The sequence below is a fragment of the Procambarus clarkii genome, chromosome 25 (genome assembly GCF_040958095.1).
Source record: "Procambarus clarkii isolate CNS0578487 chromosome 25, FALCON_Pclarkii_2.0, whole genome shotgun sequence".
Classification (NCBI taxonomy): domain Eukaryota; kingdom Metazoa; phylum Arthropoda; class Malacostraca; order Decapoda; family Cambaridae; genus Procambarus; species Procambarus clarkii.
In genome coordinates this window covers 44,792,281-44,811,948 of record NC_091174.1, presented here as the reverse complement: position 1 = coordinate 44,811,948, position 19,668 = coordinate 44,792,281, and the positions used below count along the sequence as shown (strand labels likewise).

The window sequence follows — 19,668 nt, the reverse complement described above, 5'->3', positions numbered from 1 at the left end:
AAAGAGGAGCGTCAGAGGTAGAACAAGTACTAGATGACAGAGCAAGAGTGTATGGGGGGAGGGGATTGTGTGAAAATCCTTTCAAGCTTCAGTAGAAGCCTCAGGAAATCCTTGTGTTCAATAGAACTCCAGGTTGTAATCCTTAACCATCTCATGGTCTAGTCGCTAGATGCGTGTGCGTGGGAATACCCACCGCATCAGTTCAAACCCTCATCACTGCTCCTACGGATTTTCTATTTGGCACAGTCACGTTAGTGTGATTACTCCCTGTGTATTATGATATTCTTCAGCTATATCATGCTCTTGTAAGACTATCTATAATATGCAGCTAAATATTTGTCAGAATACTAAAGAACGAATACTGATTCACTTGAACGACTTCAGAAACAAAGGAGATAAAAATGTGAAATCTTTCACTTGAAGATTAATGAAGTAATTTTTATATTCATTCTCTACAAAAGTGTAGAGTTAGTGGTGACATGATACAAGTATACAAACGGATAAATGAGTATAACAAAAGAGATATTTATATGGTTGTAAATATATCAGCGCAATATTGAACACGAAACATTGAACATAAATTCAATAAGTTTAGATTAAAGAAAGACCTGGGAAAGTACTGGTGTGGAAATAGGTTAGCTGATTAATTTAACAAATAACCAAGTAACATAACAGATGTGGGATCACTTCATTGTTTTAAGCATAGGTTAAACATTCATGTGTATGAACGCGTTTGGGTGGATATACATAAGAGATGCTACATAGGGATAAAATGCCTTCTGCAGTTTTCTTAATTATTTTGTTATTGTGTCATGAAATTAATGAAAGGGCATAATAAAGGGGAGATTATTAAGGTAAAAAGCATACCAACACGAAATAATGGTTGTAAATTGGATCCGGTTATCTTGAGATGATTTCGGGGCTTTAGTGTCCCCGCGGCCCATTCCTCTACCAGGCCTCCACCCCCAGGAAGCAGCCCGTGACAGCTGACTAACACCTAGGTACCTATTTACTGCTAGGTAACAGGGGCATAGGGTGAAAGAAACTCTGCCCATTGTTTCTCGCCGGCGCCCTGGATCGAACCCGGGACCACAGGATCACAAGTCCAGCGTGCTGTCCGCTCGGCCGACCGGCTCCTGGATAAGTTATTATCAAAGAGTAACCTAGGAAAACACTGTTTTAGAAACAGGGTTTGTGGTTTGTAGAACAATATACCGGATAACAAAGTAGAAGTGGAATCATTTAATGTCTAGATTAGGTTTATATATGAATGAGAATGGGTTGAGATGAATAGATAGCGCTTCTTATGGGTCAAAAGTCCTTCTGCAGTTTCTTTAATTAAAACTTTTTTTGATGTTCCTAAAAACAAATTATTTGTCATTATCAGATACCTGTGGGAGTTCGTGCAGTAAGAGTCAATAATGCAATTGCACTGACCTTTCTTAGATGAAGCTGCGGTGGAGTGGTTCTTGGCTGTTGTCGAGCCGTTGGTAACACTTGAATCATTATCTGTCGTATTCAAATAATATGTAGTTGACGAGTGATCATTGATGGGTGCTGACTCATGGATTGTGGTCCGATTGCTGGCTGGGGTTAATTTTTGGGATCTGGTGGTTGACTGGTTGATGTCGGTGGATGATTTGTGGGTAGTAGGTGTGGAATGATCTTGTCCAGCTCTTTCGTCTAGAAGGAGATCAAGGAAGTCCCCTCGTCTCTGGCCAGCCTTCCTGCCTTTAATAGTTTCCTCTGCCACACCTGTGAAGAATTTCACGGAGGGAGGGTCTATCTTTAATCCCAGAGTTCTATAGAACTTTGGAGAAAGGTTCAAAAGGGTAAATTTCAAAGCCCTTATAAATGAAAATGAAAAGAATTGGTCTGCAACTCTAGCAAACTCTGCATCCTCATTCACGAGAGAATTACATTCAATACCAAAAGCACAGGCAGCTATAACGTCCATTGTGTAGCGTCCAAAATTATGTTTCATATCAACATTGGGTTTCTTAACAGCTTCTTTAAGAGACACCGAGACGAGAGCATCAGCCTTGTCACAGATGATGGGGAACATCCCCCGCATCTTGCCTGACGTGAATGCAGGAGACATAACTGACCGCAGGGACTTCCAATCATCTCCAGCTTGGTTACCAAGCATATCGTTCACAATACTTCCTTTTTCCGACAGAAAAGGCCTTCGGTTAACGAAGTGATCAAAGTCCTTAACGAAGATGTTTCTGAGAAGGTCAGGATCTGTAACCATCAGAACTGGACGAAAAAACTCGTATAATCCGCAGACTCTAGCACTGCGATACCTGTAGTAAACCTGTAAACATACACTTCATGTTATAAGGTGAGAATTGTTTAACCTTGCTAGGACCACCTCCAAAGTTTTTCTTCTTGCTATATACATAGTAGATTATCAATTCAATATCAGTAAAATGTAAACAAAACACAACTAGATCTAGCATAAAATAATTGACAATATCTAATAACAGGGATAACATTGGGAACCAACCTCGTCGAAAAATATCCATCGAGGCACTGACCAAGATAACTGCCTGTGCATGTGGCCGAGGAAGGGAAGATAGGGAGGCGTGGGGATTCCTCGGGACGACCAGTAGTTGTGGCACCACCTGGAGTACGCCCACCCAGCCAACACCACACTCGCCACAAACAACCACACCTCTACAATCATCCTGAAAAAAAAAGATTTTTTTATGTGAGGAACAACGTGTTGTGCATATCAATATCATGAAAAATTTTCTTGTTGGTCACTCAAATTTGTGGGGTCACTTGTCACTGGTAAATGTGTTAGACAACACTACAGGTTACAATTAGTTCATGGCATCTGATGCTATGTATAAGGTCTTACTTACACTAAATAAAGCTTGATAAACTGATAAAGGCGACTAAATGATTGTTATCATGTGAGCATTTAAAATTTCACCTAGACATGAGATCCGAGCGAACCCTGCAGAAAACTTTAATGTACGATTATGAAAATTAGAGAGACCAAACATATTTTCAGAAGATACAAAATTGCTTGAAGGCAATATAGATTGGCATTATAACTGGACGAACGATTGACAGTTGTAGACTTATGTTGAAATATGGTTATATCCATGCGTTTGAAAATAGAACTTTCCTCATATCACCTGAACAAAGTTCAAACTGAGAGATCGGAATTTGAAAAGACGTAATTTTATCCTTCTGAATTATCTAACCAATGTTAGGCTTCGTTTAAATTATGCTGATCAGCCTTGATGGCTATACTATAGAATGAACGTAAGTACTTCTGAACGTCAACAAAGAAAGATGACCAAGTTAGTAACATGAATTAGGAATCTCCTATAAAGAGAGATTAAGGAAGCCATTATATCATAATGAAAGGTAGAGTGAAAGGGGTAATATGATAGAAGTATGCAAATGGGTGAAAGGGAATAAAATGGGGAATATTAATAAGATTCTACAGATACAAACAAGAAATTAGAACACCAAAAATGGATACAAACTATATTAGCTTAAATTAAAAATTGATATGGGTAAAAATTTGCTTTGGAAAAAGAGCATTTATTTGTTGAATAAATTACTGGGTAAAACACAAACTGGAACTGCAGATTACTTCACGGAAAGGGCGGACATATATGAATGACACACAGAAATCTCAATAGCGTGATGTATCAAATGAACAAATCCTCAAGGGCCGTGACGAGGATTCGAACCTACGTCCGAGAGCATCCCAGACGCTGCCTTAATCGACTGAGCATTGACATGGTATAAGAATTGCAACCAGAAATTCTACTGAATTTACTTGGATCCTGCAGCCTTTCCGAGACACAAACCAGGATTTTACACAATTCCCCCATGCACTCGAGCTATGTCAATAGGCCGTTCTACCTCTTCGCCCTTACTTCATTACACACAGAAATTATAATAGTGGATTTGTTCATATATGAATGAGTTTGGTCAAGTATAATAAAGAGATGGTTTGTATGGACCTAAATTTCTTCTGCAGTTTCCTTTATTATTTTGTTATAATATTACTATTCAATCATGTGTGCAAATTGCTTAGTAATTGGAAAAGTAATATTTGTCTCTGTGTGTGGGGGAAATACCATGATTATATGAATAAGGAGAATTACATAGGACTTGGAAATTAAGTAAAATCAATTCAAATGAATTCAAATCAAACGTTTATTCTGGTAAAAGTACATACATACAAGATGTGTGATATTGGATCTCCAGTGACTATGATAGGGAGGATATTTGTTTTTTTGTGAATCGGATTCGTTTATTGTACCGAGACTAGAAGTAGCGCTTGGGCAAATAGAGTAAAGGAAAGCTTTTAGGTCGGGTTTTGCCAATGCAAAAGTTCAAGAGAGTGTTCTCCTTTTGATGAGTTCATGTTTTCCAGAAATTGTTTTATCAAATTAATAGAGCTCTCTGCGATTTCTTGAAGAGTTGGTGTACCCGTGTATGGGTGTGTGTGTTAAGGAGATATTGCAAGGTATTGAGGATGCAACTGGTACTATAGTGAAGTCAAGAGAAGACCTGTTTGATCGAATTTAGTGTTAGGCTACACGTCGCTCTTGGCCGGCGACATGGTTCTGTGATATTGATTCTGTGAAGTTTAATTGCTATCCATCGCAAAACGTGTAGTGTTGCTGGTTTTGATACGATGTCGAGTAGAGTTGTTTGTAGGGTGTTGAAGGGTCGAGTGGTACACAGGGTGGATGAGCTGCTCACTGTGTTTGATTGGAGTACAGTGTGGCCAGGCCTTTATATTCGGTATTTGCAGTCTACTTTGTGTAAATTTATGTTTCGATATTTACCTCAGTCTCTCCCGACGAATTCTTGCCTTCATTTTTGTGGACTGAAGATTTGGATGCATGGAAACATTATGGAGAAGTGAAATCACAGATGCATGTATTGGATTTTTTCATCATTCTGTGATGTTTGTCGATTGGTTAAGGAGACGTAGAGTTGACGTTTCTGGTGTTGATATTCGACTGAATATTTGAAATTTTATTGTTTTCCTTCCTTGGTTTTGACTGTAAAACACGGAATACGTTAATTGTAATTTTGTCACATTTTTGTATTGCATAATGACTTAAGAGGTCGACTTAAGAGAAATACCACTGCGGAGGCTGTTAGGGTTCTTGGAAGGGAGTCTATTATATTTTGTGGTGGATTAGGAGTGTTTTTTTTCCAAGGGAACTGAGTACTGGCATTCGGTGTAGTTTACCGAGTGGTGGTGAGTGTGTGTGTTCCTATTTGCTTTGTTGGTTTTATTTGCCACTGGTTACAATACTGGTTTTAGTGATGAGTTTCGGTACTATATTAGGTAAATATCAGGAGAAAGTGCTATGGCAATACGACTATAATATAATAATGATTATGTGTTTAATAATGTTTCCAGTTTAATGTTGTTCACTGCTTGGGAGTGTGAAGTGCTCTCCGTTATTAATCTGAGACATCGTAGTTGCCGTGTGTTGACTATTGACCTTTAAATTGTGTCACTCAATAAAATGTGTAATTGTTAGAAGTTTTGTGTGTAGTTAAGTGTACGACATGTTCTTTATGTTTGTAACTATTGTCTTTGTGTCCTCACTTGTGCTAATCTCATTACTGTTCAAGAGATATTGTGTCTCCTCTGATTATTGTATATCACATAATTTTGTAATTTGTTATTGTTTATTATTGTACTAGTCAATTGTTCTACTAATGCTGTATTATGTTTACTCTGTATATGAAAAACAGGTGGATGGTGTTAAATTTGTGTAATTAACCCGAATAGTTAAATTATTTATGTATTTTAGCACTGTACTTTTTTAGGGGTTTCTTTGAGCACGGGAATGTTTTATTAAATTAACACATAAGCGTTTTCTTTTAATATTATTGTATGACAGAGATCGTATATAAATTGTAAATTTAATATTCGTGCTCAATGGATGGTAATAAATAAAACTAGAAGAGAAATTGGTGGCGCATGTTGGGGATGTTATGGAAGTTGTTAATTTCGCTTTTGCTTATGATACTGGTCTCCATCATGTCTTTTTTATACTATACTACAGTAAAAATTTGACTGATTTATATTGTTTTCAGATTAATATTATTGTTTTTCCTTAGGTGTGTGAATGTGCTAACAGCAACAATTGGTGGACTCCTGATTCCTCCTGCCTGTTGTTTGTCTCCACTGCTAGTATAGCTTTGCGGTCAGTATGGGGTAGTTCTCGCCCACATACATAGACCCGCTGCTATGATCTGAGTTGGCTGGTTTGAGATTTTTGTGCAAGGTGGATATTGCTACCTTGAGTGCTACAGTCTTCGAGGTTTGGGAGTAAATAGTGAGAATCTTGTTGGTTTTCAAGTACTTCAAGAGGACCGTGCTGTGATGAAGTTTGCATGTGTTATGATCTTCCGGGAGTTCATGGTGTGTTAGGAGGGAAAGGTAACACAACTGAAGAATGGCTGTGACACAGTCTGTGTGGTTGACATGAGTAAGACTGTTTCGCATGTAGAAGTGAAGAATACTCCTTTAGAAATGTCGTATGTTCTCATCCTTCATGTCTTGGATTGGTTTAGTAAAGTGTAAAGTATTTGTCAGAACCAGTATTCGTTTGGTAGGACGATGGGTCTACTAAGTGGCACCCAGAACGTCAAAATGCTCATTAAACAGGACGTCCCTCTGTGATGCTTGTGGGGTATATAGTGCATTTCTTCCAAACAGGGCAGCCCAGAACGTGTTATAAATGTAGGTGTCCTGGTATTTGGCCGCCGGACGTTGACCTGGCTGACTGTTGACCTGGCCTGAATATCTTGCATGACGCGGACTTCCCTCCATTGCGGGTGAGGTGTCGCAGTTCACATTGGTGCTGGCTTCAATTCAGGGACTGACTGAATGGCAACAGCTGCGGTAGGTGTGGTACTCGGTGCAAGATGCGAGGGCGACTGTGTGTGTGACAATGCAGCAAGTGGTGGTGGATGTAGATTTCCGGCCTCTGGTGGGTGGGACGGTAGGTGGTTGCCCTTCGCAAGCCTTCGTGGGGAAGCTAGGGTCAGAGTCGTGCACGCGAGGGTGTGTGTCGGTTCCAGAACAAACCCGCCCAGATAACTAGGCCTCAGGGAGTGAAAAAGCGTCAGAGGGTGAAGTATGACGCTGAGAGTTCTGATGATGTCATATAGGACGCAACCGACGAGGTGGCTACAAATTAACCTGGTGTTGAATCGGCTCCATCTGTGGATGGGGGTGGCGAAGATGGAGCTGTGGTCTTAGCTGTGTCATGTCATCCTCCCACTGAGGTGGTTGTAGGGGAGGAGTCTGGTGATGCCCCGGTTGCAATTGCTCGGGAGTATGATGGTGAGAGTCTTCCCTAATGTTATGCATATCCACGCATCACTGGTGGATGGGGAAACTAGTACTGTCGGCCCTGGGTCGTTAAAGGTAACGCTTCAGAAGAATTCGAGGCCACATTTCGGAGGAAGGTTTCTTAAGGAATCGGAGTTGTTTTTAGGAGTGTGCCGTAGGAATCATTTCATGCGTAGATGTCCTCTGTTGTCTTCATTTCCATATTCATTTGAATTTTGTTGCTTGTTTATGATTTATATGTAATTTACCTGTTATGCTCTTGTACTGTGCAATTGGATTGTTCCTTTTCTGAATTGAGTAATTTAAATTGTGACGTACTTTATTTATGACTGACATTGTTTATTTATTTGTTTTAATCCCCCAAGGATCGCTCTGTGTTCTAACTTTTGTATTTTTGTTTTATTGATACTGTTAGTGTTATTATTGTTCTTTAGGTTCCATCTTACTGATTGTTTTCTCTGCTCTACTTCACTTCCATTTTTATTGATCAGACGTGGTGAGATATTGAGGACCTCTATATCAATGACAATTTCCCAATCTTCGTATCCCTCCTTTCTCTTTCCAGCAGTGGTGGTTTGATTAAATGCACTGAAATCTTTTCACAGGGCATGCTGTTCTTTCCTGCAAATCTGATCTTCTTCTTCCATCTCTTTCAAGACAACTTATTCAACGCTTTCTTCCAGTCTGTCCCTCCCTATGCCTCCAGTGGCATGTGGAAGTGTGTTCCGTGATGGAATTCGGATTGTACTCGGGCTTTATAATGCAAGCGTGCAGCTTTGGAAACGCACTGATGTCAATAATGCAGGAAACGCCCAAACCACGAATTCTGTTATGAAAGGCGAGTATGTTGGTCCATGTGGGCATCCACAAACCTGAACGGGAGAGTTAGAAGTCCTACATCTTTATCCATGACTGTTGACACCCAACTTTCTCATGCCTATGTGAAAACCATAAGTTTATAGGTAATTTTTTCCAGATATTGCGGCAGTCCTTCATTGTAGTTTCATTGTTACATATCCAGTGTTAGTGGCGAATGAACTGGGTTAACACTCTCAAGACATTAGCTCCGGTATTAATTGTCCTAGTACTTTCCTTAATTTTAATACCTTTATTGAACTTCAAACATTGATCTTTCATGCTGGACTTCAACTCCTTTGTTATGAACTCACACTTTTCGAAACTCAAAGCACCTTGTTGGTCGAATCTATGAGATTCTTCATAATATTACTTTGTGTGCCCCTTTAGTATATTCTGTTTATCTCTAACTGAATTTGTGAAATGACACAGGTCCCCAATAACTACTGTCACCCACAATTTTGATACTGCTACTATCAACCAGAAGTGTGTTATTGCTACTGTCACTCACTAGTGAGTTACCGCTACTGTCACCCACTAATGTGCTACTGCTACTTTCACCCACTAGTGTGTTACTGCTACAGTCACCCACTAGTGTATTACTGCTACTCTCACCCACTAGTGTGTTACTGCTACTCTCACCCACTGGTTTGTTACTGATACTGTCCTCCACTATTGTGTAACTGCTGCTATCAACCACAAGTGTATTAATACAACTGTTACCCGTTAGTGTGTTACTGCTCCTATCATATGCTAGTGTGTTACTGTTACTGCCTCCTGCTAGTATATTACTGTTACTCTCAACAACTAGTGTGTCACTGCAACTGTCACCCGCTAGCGTGTTAATGCTACTGTCACACGCTAGTGTGTTACTGATACCAGCTGGTGTCTTACTGCAACTATGACCCAACAGTAAGTTACTAATACTGTAAAATGACAGTGTTCCTGCAACTGTCACAAGCAGTAGTGTTACTGCTACTGTCACCCGCTAGTTTGTTACTGCTATTGTCACCCACTAGTGTGTTACTGTTAATGTCACCTAATTGTATGTTGTTGCTACGGTCACCCGCTAGTGTATTACGGATACTGTCGACTGCTAGTGCGTTACTGCTACTGTCACATGCTAGTGCGTTACTGCTACTGTCACATGCTAGTGCGTTACTGCTACTGTCACATGCTAGTGTGTTACTGCTACTGTCACATGCTAGTGTGTTACTGCTACTGTCACATGCTAGTGTGTTACTTCTACTGTCACACAGTAGTATGTTACTGCTACTGTCACCTGCTAGTGAGTCAATGCTAATGTCACCTGCTAGTGAGTCAATGCTAATGTCACCTTTTAGTGTGTTATTGCTTTTGTCACTCACTTATATGTTACTCCTACTCTCACCCGCTAGTGTTTTTATGTTACCCATAAGTGTGTTACTGCTACTTTCACCTACTAATATGTTACTGTTACTGTCACATGCTAGTGTGTTGCTGCTACTGGCACTCACTTGTATGTTAATGCTACTCTCACCATCTAGTGTGTTACTGTTACCCACTAGTGTGTTACTGCTACTGTTACCCACTAGTGTGTTACTGCTACTGTTACCCACTAGTGTGTTACTGCTACTGTTACCCACTAGTGTGTTACTGCTACTGTCACCTACTAGTATGAACACAAGAACACAATAACAAAGGCAACCGCAGAAGGCCCACCGGCCCATACGAGGCAGCTCCTATCTATAACCACCCAATCCCACTCATATACTTGTCCAACCCGCGGTTGAAACAATCGAGGGATCCCACCTCCACCACGTTACGCGGTAATTGGTTCCACAAATCAACAACCCTGTTACCGAACCAGTATTTACCCAAGTCTTTCCTAAATCTAAACTTATCCAATTTATACCCATTGTTTCGTGTTCTGTCTTGTCGTGATACTTTTAATACCCTATTAATATCTCCTTTGTTATGTCCATTCATCCACTTGTAAACCTCTATCATGTCACCCCTAATTCTTCGCCTTTCCAGTGAATGCAATTTAAGCTTTGTTAATCTTTCTTCATATGAAAGATTTCTAATTTGGGGAATTAACTTAGTCATTCCTACGCTGGACACGTTCAAGTGAATTTATATCTATTCTATAGTACGGCGACCACAAAACTGAACTGCATAATCTAAATGGGGCCTAACCAGAGCAAGAATTAGCTGAAGAACCACACCAGGTGTCTTGTTACTAACGCTTTGATTAATAAACCCCAGTGTCCTATTTGCCTTATTACGAACATTCATGCATTGATCCTTTTGTTTTAAATTCTTACTAATCATAACTCCCAGATCCCTTTCGCAGTTCGACTTCGCAATCTCAACACCATCTAGCTCGTATCTTGTAACTATATCATCATTATCTAGCCTCAAAACTTTACATTTATCAGCATTAAACTGCATCTGCCAATCCTTTTACCATTTCAAAACTCTATTTAGATCAACTTGAAGTGATAGTGAGTCTTCTTCCGTGTTAATTTCCCTACCGATTTTTGTATCATCGGCAAATTTGGAAATGTTGCTACTCAAACCTGAATCTAAATCATTGATATATATTATAAACAACAGAGGTCCCAGGACAGAGCCCTGAGGCACTCCACTTACAACATTTTCCCACCCTGACTTAACCCCATTTATACTAACTCTCTGTTTCCTTTGGAATAGCCATGCCCTAATCCAACTTAATATAGCACCTCCAATACCATGAGCCTCTATTTTTTTAATCAGTCTTTCATGTGGCACCGTATCAAAAGCTTTGCTAAAAGTCAAGGTACACGACATCACAATCCTTATCACTATCAACTGCCTCAACTATGCTGGAATAAAAAGATAGCAAATTTGTTAAACATGAACGGCCATTTGTAAAACCATGTTGCGACTCATTTATTAATTTGTGTTTTTCAAGATGAAGACGAATTTTATTTGCAATTATCGATTCAAGTAACTTTCCCACAATAGACGTTAGGCTAATTGGTCGATAGTTTGACGCAAGTGATCTATCTCCTTTCTTCAAAATTGGTATCACATTAGCAACTTTCCATAAGTCTGGCACTCTGCCTAACTCTATTGATTTATTAAATATGATAGACAGTGGGTCGCAAAGTTCCTCTTTGCATTCTTTAAGCACCCTGGCAAACACTTCATCCGGCCCTGGGGATTTGTTTGGTTTGAGTTTAACTATTTGTTTAATTACATCCTCCCTGGTAACTGCTAAACTAGTCAACCTGTCCTCGTCCCCACCAACATATACTTGTTCGGCTAAAGGCATATTGTTAAGTTCTTCTTTAGTAAATACAGATATAAATTATTTATTAAAAATACTACTCATCTCTTCATCATTATCTGTTATTTGACCTGTCTCAGTTTTTAATGGACCTATCCTCTCCCTAATCTTTGTTCGGTATAACTGGAAAAACCCTTTAGGATTTGTCTTTGCTTGCTCTGCTATGCGAACTTCATAGTTTCTTTTTGCTTTCCTTATCTCTTTTTTAGTATTTCTAACCAGTTGAACGAATTCCTGTTCTAAACTGACTTCCCCATTCTTAATCCTTTTGTACCACGCTTTCTTTTTACCAATAAGGTTCTTCAGATCCTTTGTTATCCACTTTGGATCATTAGTATTCGATCTATTCAATTTATATGGTATACTACATTCCTGGGCTTCGCTTAGAATATTTTTAAATAGGTTATATTTTGAGTCCACATCGAAAACCCCTTTTACGTCACCTATCGCTGGGTTCACGTCTAGCTCTAAGACCGGCCCACACCCCATACCCAAGACTTTCCAATCAATTTGACCCAATAAATTTCTTAGGTTACTGAAATTAGCTTTTCGAAAATCAGGTACTTTAACAGAATTTTCTCCTACAGATCTATTCCATTCAATGCTAAATCTGATTTCTTTATGATCACTGTTCCCTAGCTCATTCCCTATTCCGATGTCCTTAATTTGTGTTTCCCTGTTAGTTAACACTAAATCTAAAATATTATTTTCCCGCGTTGGTTCCTTAATGTGTTGCGTAAGAAAGCAATCGTCAATTAATTCTAGAAAATCTTCTGCTTCATTATTCCCTGTTTTGTTCAACCAGTTTATTCCACTAAAATTAAAGTCACCCATGACATAAATACTGTTAGATCTAGATGCTCTAGATATTTCATCCCATAGATGCTTTGCTTCCATTCTGTCTAAATTTGGTGGCCTATATATACCTCCTATTATAATATTATTTGCTTTTTCGTTTAATTCTATCCAAATAGTTTCTGTGTGTGGCTCAGACTTGATTCCCTCTTTGAGACTACATTTCAAATTGTCCCTAACGTATATGGCTACTCCCCCTCCTCATCTAATATTGTTGGAAATTTCCAACACTAAATACAACACTGTTGTATTCTCATTAATTATTACTAATTCTACTAATCATTGTAGTGATTAAAATTAACCAAGCGTAGAGTTCACATGTACTAATAATTACATCTGTACAATAAGGCTAGAATTCTTACGTCACCCGACGCCAGTATTGCGTCAGATTCCATTGTAATAAACACATTTATGTCCAATGTGTCTGAGAATTGAATTTGATTCTCTATAAACAACGGTGTTCTGTGTGATAATTAATTACAGATAAACTGATCCCCAACTAAAGCCAAATAGAGCGTTTATAGTTATAACTGTTATCTAGTAGTAAATTTACCATCACGCGTGAATGCCCTGGAGAGACTTTAATTCATCTCCATTGTTCGTTTACTATCATAAAACAGGCAAATAATAATATTTAACTCCTCTAAATAATAAACCCGTCCTAACCCGAGCATTTCAATCACTACTGCTGAGAAATGATAATATCCGTAATAAATAATTTGGGTAACAAACGCGGGACGTGGGGCGGGGTGGAGGAGACGCCAGTACACGAGGCAACGCGCTCACGACGAGACTCCATTACCCCAGCCACCAGGGTAGACGCCATCAAGATCTCTAGAAGAAAGTCGCCACTGTGAGGTGTGAAGAACCTTTGCAGAACCTTAACTTCACTGGTGTCAGTGTCATTTACATAACAAGTCGAATGGTCAAGAGATTAATTTGATATTCGGCCAGAACCTGTTAAATTTGGTTCTATGTAATACCACGTGACCGGCCAGTGAAGCGCGTCAGTATCTAGGATGGGCTTGACCGGAACCTAGGAACGCGAACTTCGGCAAGCCTTAACTTACACAGTGCCCATATTAGCTAAGTACCTTATCCTTATTTGATGCATCATATAGGGGGTGGGTTTATAGCTGGGTAGCTTGTCGTGACGCCGTGCGACAATAAAAAACTACAGGTCATTATTTTCTCTTATTAATTAATATCAATTTTTTTAACATAGATATCTAGTAACTTAATCTGTTGCTACTGAAAACAATTTGATTTACAGCGTGTGTGAAGAATTCTCCGAGCTGTCATTTCCCATGTTAATCAACTCCCAGTGTTCCATGACGAGTCCAGGAGAATCAGAGGATGAGTCGTAACTAACTTCTTGGAAATCGTCTTTAAGCTAAGATTCCTTTTTGTATTCTTCGATTTCCATTATCTGTACTCTTTTACATGCAGAACTCTATTCATTGGATTAACATGTGTTTATTATGATTATTATTATTCATGTTCATAATCTATGTTCTCATTGATGATAACGATAATGATTCTATAAAGTTCATAGGATTAGATTATTATACATTGTACTGGTAAACAAACCACACTAGTTCCTGGACGTACTGAGTTCCAGTAATACCCCCCCAATGTAGGTGTTTGAGGCTTTGATTCATTTAATTATACAGCCCATTAATTATTTCAGTGATCATATTCTCTAGTATTTTATCCATAGTTACTGGTTCATCTAGGAATTTTCTAATGATCATATTTTCTTAGTTTCCCTCTTTACTATAAAAGCGGGTGGTCCTTCGTAATTGATTTTATTACATTAATATTTAAATATATAGAGTCAAGCCCCAAATGTCCCACATTATGGTCCTTCGAACCGGATGAACATAAATTATAATTACAAATACTAATTAATAATAACTAATCCTTGTGTGATGTAATCAAGACTAACCCTTTTAATTAATTGTGTCTACTAACAACGTAACAAATAGGTTAGCCTAAGTCACACCAATTCATTGCTACGTATACCTTATGTATAAGGTAGCACTCGTGGGACAGTTTATTGCCCACAACACTTAGGCCTACACTTCATACTGAAGTTAGAATCTTTAGGTCACCAGGAGCAACAGCTCATAACTTATATTAATCACTAACACCAATTATGTGTTAACCATTTGGGCTATACAAGTGTTTCAATATATGGCTGTCAGCAGACTGTCCATTATAGCCTGAATCCATGTTATAGTTACTGATTCACTCAAGTCAGTGGATCATTAACATTTAGGGATCCAGTATACTAATATAAATTACTGATCTCATACTAGTTAATCATTACTAACCCTGATAACATTTTATTCCACAATTAGGAGTACATTCAGGAGTTAGATAATATTTACGGCAGTAGAATACTTGCCAAACACAATTAATTCTCTTGTGTTCATTTAATTTCTTATATACATAATTATACAAGTGTATATAAACTATAAAATCCAAAAAAAACAAAAACACAGCACAATTATTTGCACATTATTGCACCACAATATAATCTTTGCCAACCTTTATTAGGTAGCAATTTAGGCTGTGATTGTGTTGAATTTGGCACAAGCATAGACTAAATAAGTTGTAGTTTCTTAAGTAGAAATTCTCACTACTAGGCTTGAGCTAGTTAGTGACACATATATTATTCATTTTTGTGCTGACCCTATCAAGGGTGGGATTAACCATTTATTGTGTAATTATATTTTATTGCATATTTCTATGTATGTCTTTGAGTGTTACTGTAAGTCCACTACCCATCCGAGGCTGATTTAGAAGAGCTAAGCTGAGGAACACCTGTAGTGAGACCAAGGTACCATTCAAATCTTAGTTGCTTATTATTAGGTAGGTAGCTAACCTCTAAATGAGGTAAATTACAACCAGCCTCAAGAAAATATCAGGCTGTCAATAATTATACCTGCTCTACATCAAGGAGCAGACACCATAGCTATACAAATAGCTACATAAGCCCTATCAGGCTCAATTTACCGCAAGAATGAATCCTCTAGAAAGGAATGCAAGATTCTTGAGCACTCTTCAAGTTCGCCTAGGAGAACTGCTTATCAGATGTCATCACTGTGTAGAAACTGACCCAGGTGACGTCTACAGACTAGCAAGTTCCATAAGGAACGCTAACCAAAATTATGATCATATAAAGACTATAATCGAGTCCCACAGGAATTTACTCCAAGTCGGTCATACTGTCTCAGACAACTTACAGTCTAACAGAATCTGATCTTGATAACTATGAACATAACGTTCAAACCAGGTTAGACCGATATAAGGAGGTGCTTGCGAGACAAGATATTCCGGAGTGGATAGAACAGATCATTAATAGACCTACACCCGAGCCAGCACTCAGCTCAGATGAAATACTTGAGCTACCTCAAGATGAGGAGAATCCTCTAATCAATACTGATCACTACAGAGGATCCACAACTGAAGTTCAACCTTCATTTTCTAACCTCTCATCTAATACAGCTTCCTGTGATGATTTGTTTACAGAGTCTGACCAATTTTCAGACCACTCTTCTCCATGTTCCCTGGATTCTATAAGTTCAATACATAAAGCTACTGAATTAACTAGCTTATCACAAGAACCCAGAGAAACAAGTGAAGCTGCAGATGAAACAAGTGAAGCTGCAATAATCAGTGAATCTGAACCAGAAAATGATAAAGCTAATGCTGCAGCAGCAGTCGAAGCTGTAATCAAAGCTGAGGCCAAGCAAGAAGCCTTAAGCAACACAAGTAATGGTCACAATTACTCCCAACAGCCTTCTAAAGTAAGTGCTAACAATGAGAAGACTATTATAAACCTTGTGCACCAATTATTAAATTTATCTTCACCAGAACAATCAGTTGACTCTTTACTAGCCTTTAGTTTCCAGCTTGAGTCACTGATGAATTCTTTCAGTAAAGAGGTGGATCACCCAACTACTGAGTGGATGACTAAAATTATCATCCAGAGAAAATTGTCTGGTGACACACTTAATAAATTATATGTATACCAGAATGGTAATATCCTGTCAATGCAGGATATATTTACAGGTTTGCGCAATATGAGCAATCATACAGCAGACCAGGCACTTAATGCTAAATCTGAATGCACCAAAACTGTACCTACATCAGTTTCCTTACCTGAAACTCCTAAAGTGACACTGTCACTAGGTAACAAAGGTGCTAATAATCAATGTAGTAACAATCAGTCAAACACTGATTCATCAGTAAGGCCTAAGAGCCCCACAGGTGCTCCTAAGAGACCTAATAGTCCAAAGAGCACCCCCAATGACTCCACAGGTGCTCCTAAGAGACCTAATAGTCCAAAGAGCACTCCCAAGAACCTATTAATGGTTCCCCAGAGTACACCAAGTACTCACAAGAGAATAAATAACAAGCAAATGCAAGCAGCAAAACCATCACAACCTGCAGGTACTGTTTTACCTAAACCGGTAACCCCTAAACGAGCTGTAGGATGGGGAATGTGCTTGTTTTGCAATCAAAAACATTCTCTGTACAAATGTACTAATTATCCTAATAGAGACACAAGAGTCAGACGACTCAAACAGTTACACAAATGTACTAGGTGTCTCAAATCACACAATGTTAATAGCTGTGACACCCCACTGAACACCTGCAATAGGTGTAGAAGGGGCAAGCATCATGCTGCACTGTGCAAATTAGTTAGGACAAATTATGTCAATCCTAGAATAGGAGGTAGAGAATCTACACCAGTACAGTGCTGCAAGGTGCGAGATGTGTACAGCGTAACCTCACAAGCATCTCAAGTGGATGCTGCCTTGCCTACTGCCCAACTTCAAGTGAAGAACAGAGGAGCCAAGATCACCACACGTGGACTATTTGATCAAGGTTCCCAGAGAACTTTCATTACTCAAAGGGCAGCAGAGGCACTTAATTTGCAACCAATAGGACAGGTAAAATTAAACTTGTCAGGGTTCATGATAAATCGAGGAACCCATAGGACCACTGGTCCACTATACTTGCGCTTAAAGGTTTGCCAAGAAAACCTTCTTAATACCATGTTTTCTGCACTAAGAGTTAGTGATAAATACTTGCATCAATTTGTTTGAGTTGTTTTTCTTTCGTTTCTGCTTAATAGGTGTAGGAGCGCAGCCCGAACAAACTTGCAAACTTACCAATACGTAAGTGAATTTACAGAGAACTAATAACCCGTGAAACGTTTAGGTTGGGAAAATGTTACAAATTATCTTGAATAGGATTAATCGTAGCAGTAATTTAATTTCCAGCAATCTTAGCTTTCTCTTTGTTTAATGCATTATCGTTAAACATCAGCATTGTTAATTAACATGCTTCATGAGCTTAATATAGCTCACCTTAGAATTAACGTAATAATTGAGTGCTTCTTGTTCCCCATGCGCATACGAGCTCAATATTGCTCGCCATGACAATCGAACGCTTTAATGTTCCCCATGCCACGAGCACTGCTCACCATGATAATTGAATGATGCAATACTCCACCTCGTTAATTCGAGCTCACTGTAGCTCACCCTGTTAACTGTTAACGAGCTCACTGCAGCTCACCCTGTCAACACTGTTGACGAGTTCAATATAACTCACCCTGTTAACTGTTAACGAGCTCACTACAGCTCACCCTGTCAACACTGTTGACGAGTTCAATATAACTCACCCTGTTAACACTGTTAACGAGCTCACTGTAGCTCACCCTGTCAACACTGTTGACGAGTTCAATATAACTCACCCTGTTAACACTGTTAACGAGCTCACTGTAGCTCACCCTGTCAACACTGTTGACGAGTTCAATATAACTCACCCTGTTAACTGTTAACGAGCTCACTACAGCTCACCCTGTCAACACTGTTGACGAGTTCAATATAACTCACCCTGTTAACACTGTTAACGAGCTCACTGCAGCTCACCCTGTCAACACTGTTGACGGGTTTACTATAACTCACCTTATTAACATGCTTAATGAGCTCAATATAGCTCCCAATGTTAATTCGGAGCTATACATTTTTGTATAGTACATTTTTTGTAGTACATTTTTGCTCACAATTAGCTTAGTCCCTTACTTAGGTAGGTTAGAAATTTAAACCATTTATTTAGGTAGGTTTAGGGACTTTAGTTAGTGTCAACTGAGTACTAGCCTAATCTGTACTCACCATTAATTACAGTTGACTATACTTATAGAGACTGATTTAATAAACTCAATTTCATGTAAAGGTTGATTTCGTATTAACAAGTTTACAGTGTCAAGCCTATGAGCTACCATTCAATTAGCTCATAAGTCAGAATGACTAGGCTACTAATCTCACTGTCGACTCAGAATTTTCCTTGATTTTAATGAATAAACTTTTCAGTTCTCTACTTTTCTATTATTTTAGCTAGTTAGCAAATTAGTTGTACCATCAGTCAGAATGACTACTGCACGGCAGTGCACATTAAATTCAATTTCCTCATTTGAATTTGGGGTGATCATGATGCTGCGTGATGTTATTGTCTAGTAACTCAATAGTTACAAGTCACAGCGACCCTAGACAGTGTCCTTACTGTAATGGCATAGTCTCCTTGATCTTAAATGGCCCAATACAATAGTGGTATCAGTTCTTAGGAACTTTTTTCTGAGTTTGCCTACGATTCAGCAGCTACGTAATACACCATTACATGTCACTGCGACCCTAGTTGTTGAGTTTATTGTGAGCTTTAGAGGGTTCCTGATTACCGATAACTTAATCATTTAATGTTTCAATATTTAATACATGTTTCCACTAAGGGAAACTACAAGCCTATTATAGTTCTTAACTAAGAGCAAATAACTTTACACCCAATTTAAGCAAACATGATGATCTAGCCTATCTAGGATAGGCTAGACCGGAACCTAGGACGCGAACTTCGGCAAGCCTTAACTTACACAGTGCCCATATTAGCTAAGTACCTTATCCTTATTTGATGCATCATATAGGGGGTGGGTTTATAGCTGGGTAGCTTGTCGTGACGCCGTGCAACAATAAAAAACTACAGGTCATTATTTTCTCTTATTATTAATATAAATTTTTTGAACATAGATATCTAGTAACATAATCTGTTGCTACTGAAAACAATTTGATTTACAGCGTGTGTGAAGAATTCTCCGAGCTGTCATTTCCCATGTTAATCAACTCCCAGTGTTCCATGACGAGTCCAAGAGAATCAGAGGATGAATCGTAACTAACTTCTTGGAAATCGTCTTTAAGCTAAGATTCCTTTTTGTATT

General features: G+C 38.8%; 1 protein-coding gene across 3 annotated transcripts in view; it reads right to left on the bottom strand.

Annotated features, from left to right (window-relative positions):
* The window catches only part of LOC138368670 (cytochrome P450 9e2-like), a 93,625-nt gene that overhangs the window by 57,695 nt on the left and 16,262 nt on the right, over positions 1 to 19,668 (bottom strand). For all 3 annotated transcript variants that reach the window (XM_069331403.1, XM_069331402.1, XM_069331404.1), the window contains exons 2-3: positions 2,510 to 2,690; positions 1,438 to 2,317 (exon numbers count right to left, since the gene is read on the bottom strand). In XM_069331403.1, coding sequence (XP_069187504.1) covers positions 1,438 to 2,317; positions 2,510 to 2,689 — 1,060 coding nt within the window. In that variant the 5' untranslated portion in view covers position 2,690. The remainder of the gene's footprint in view (positions 1 to 1,437; positions 2,318 to 2,509; positions 2,691 to 19,668) is intronic.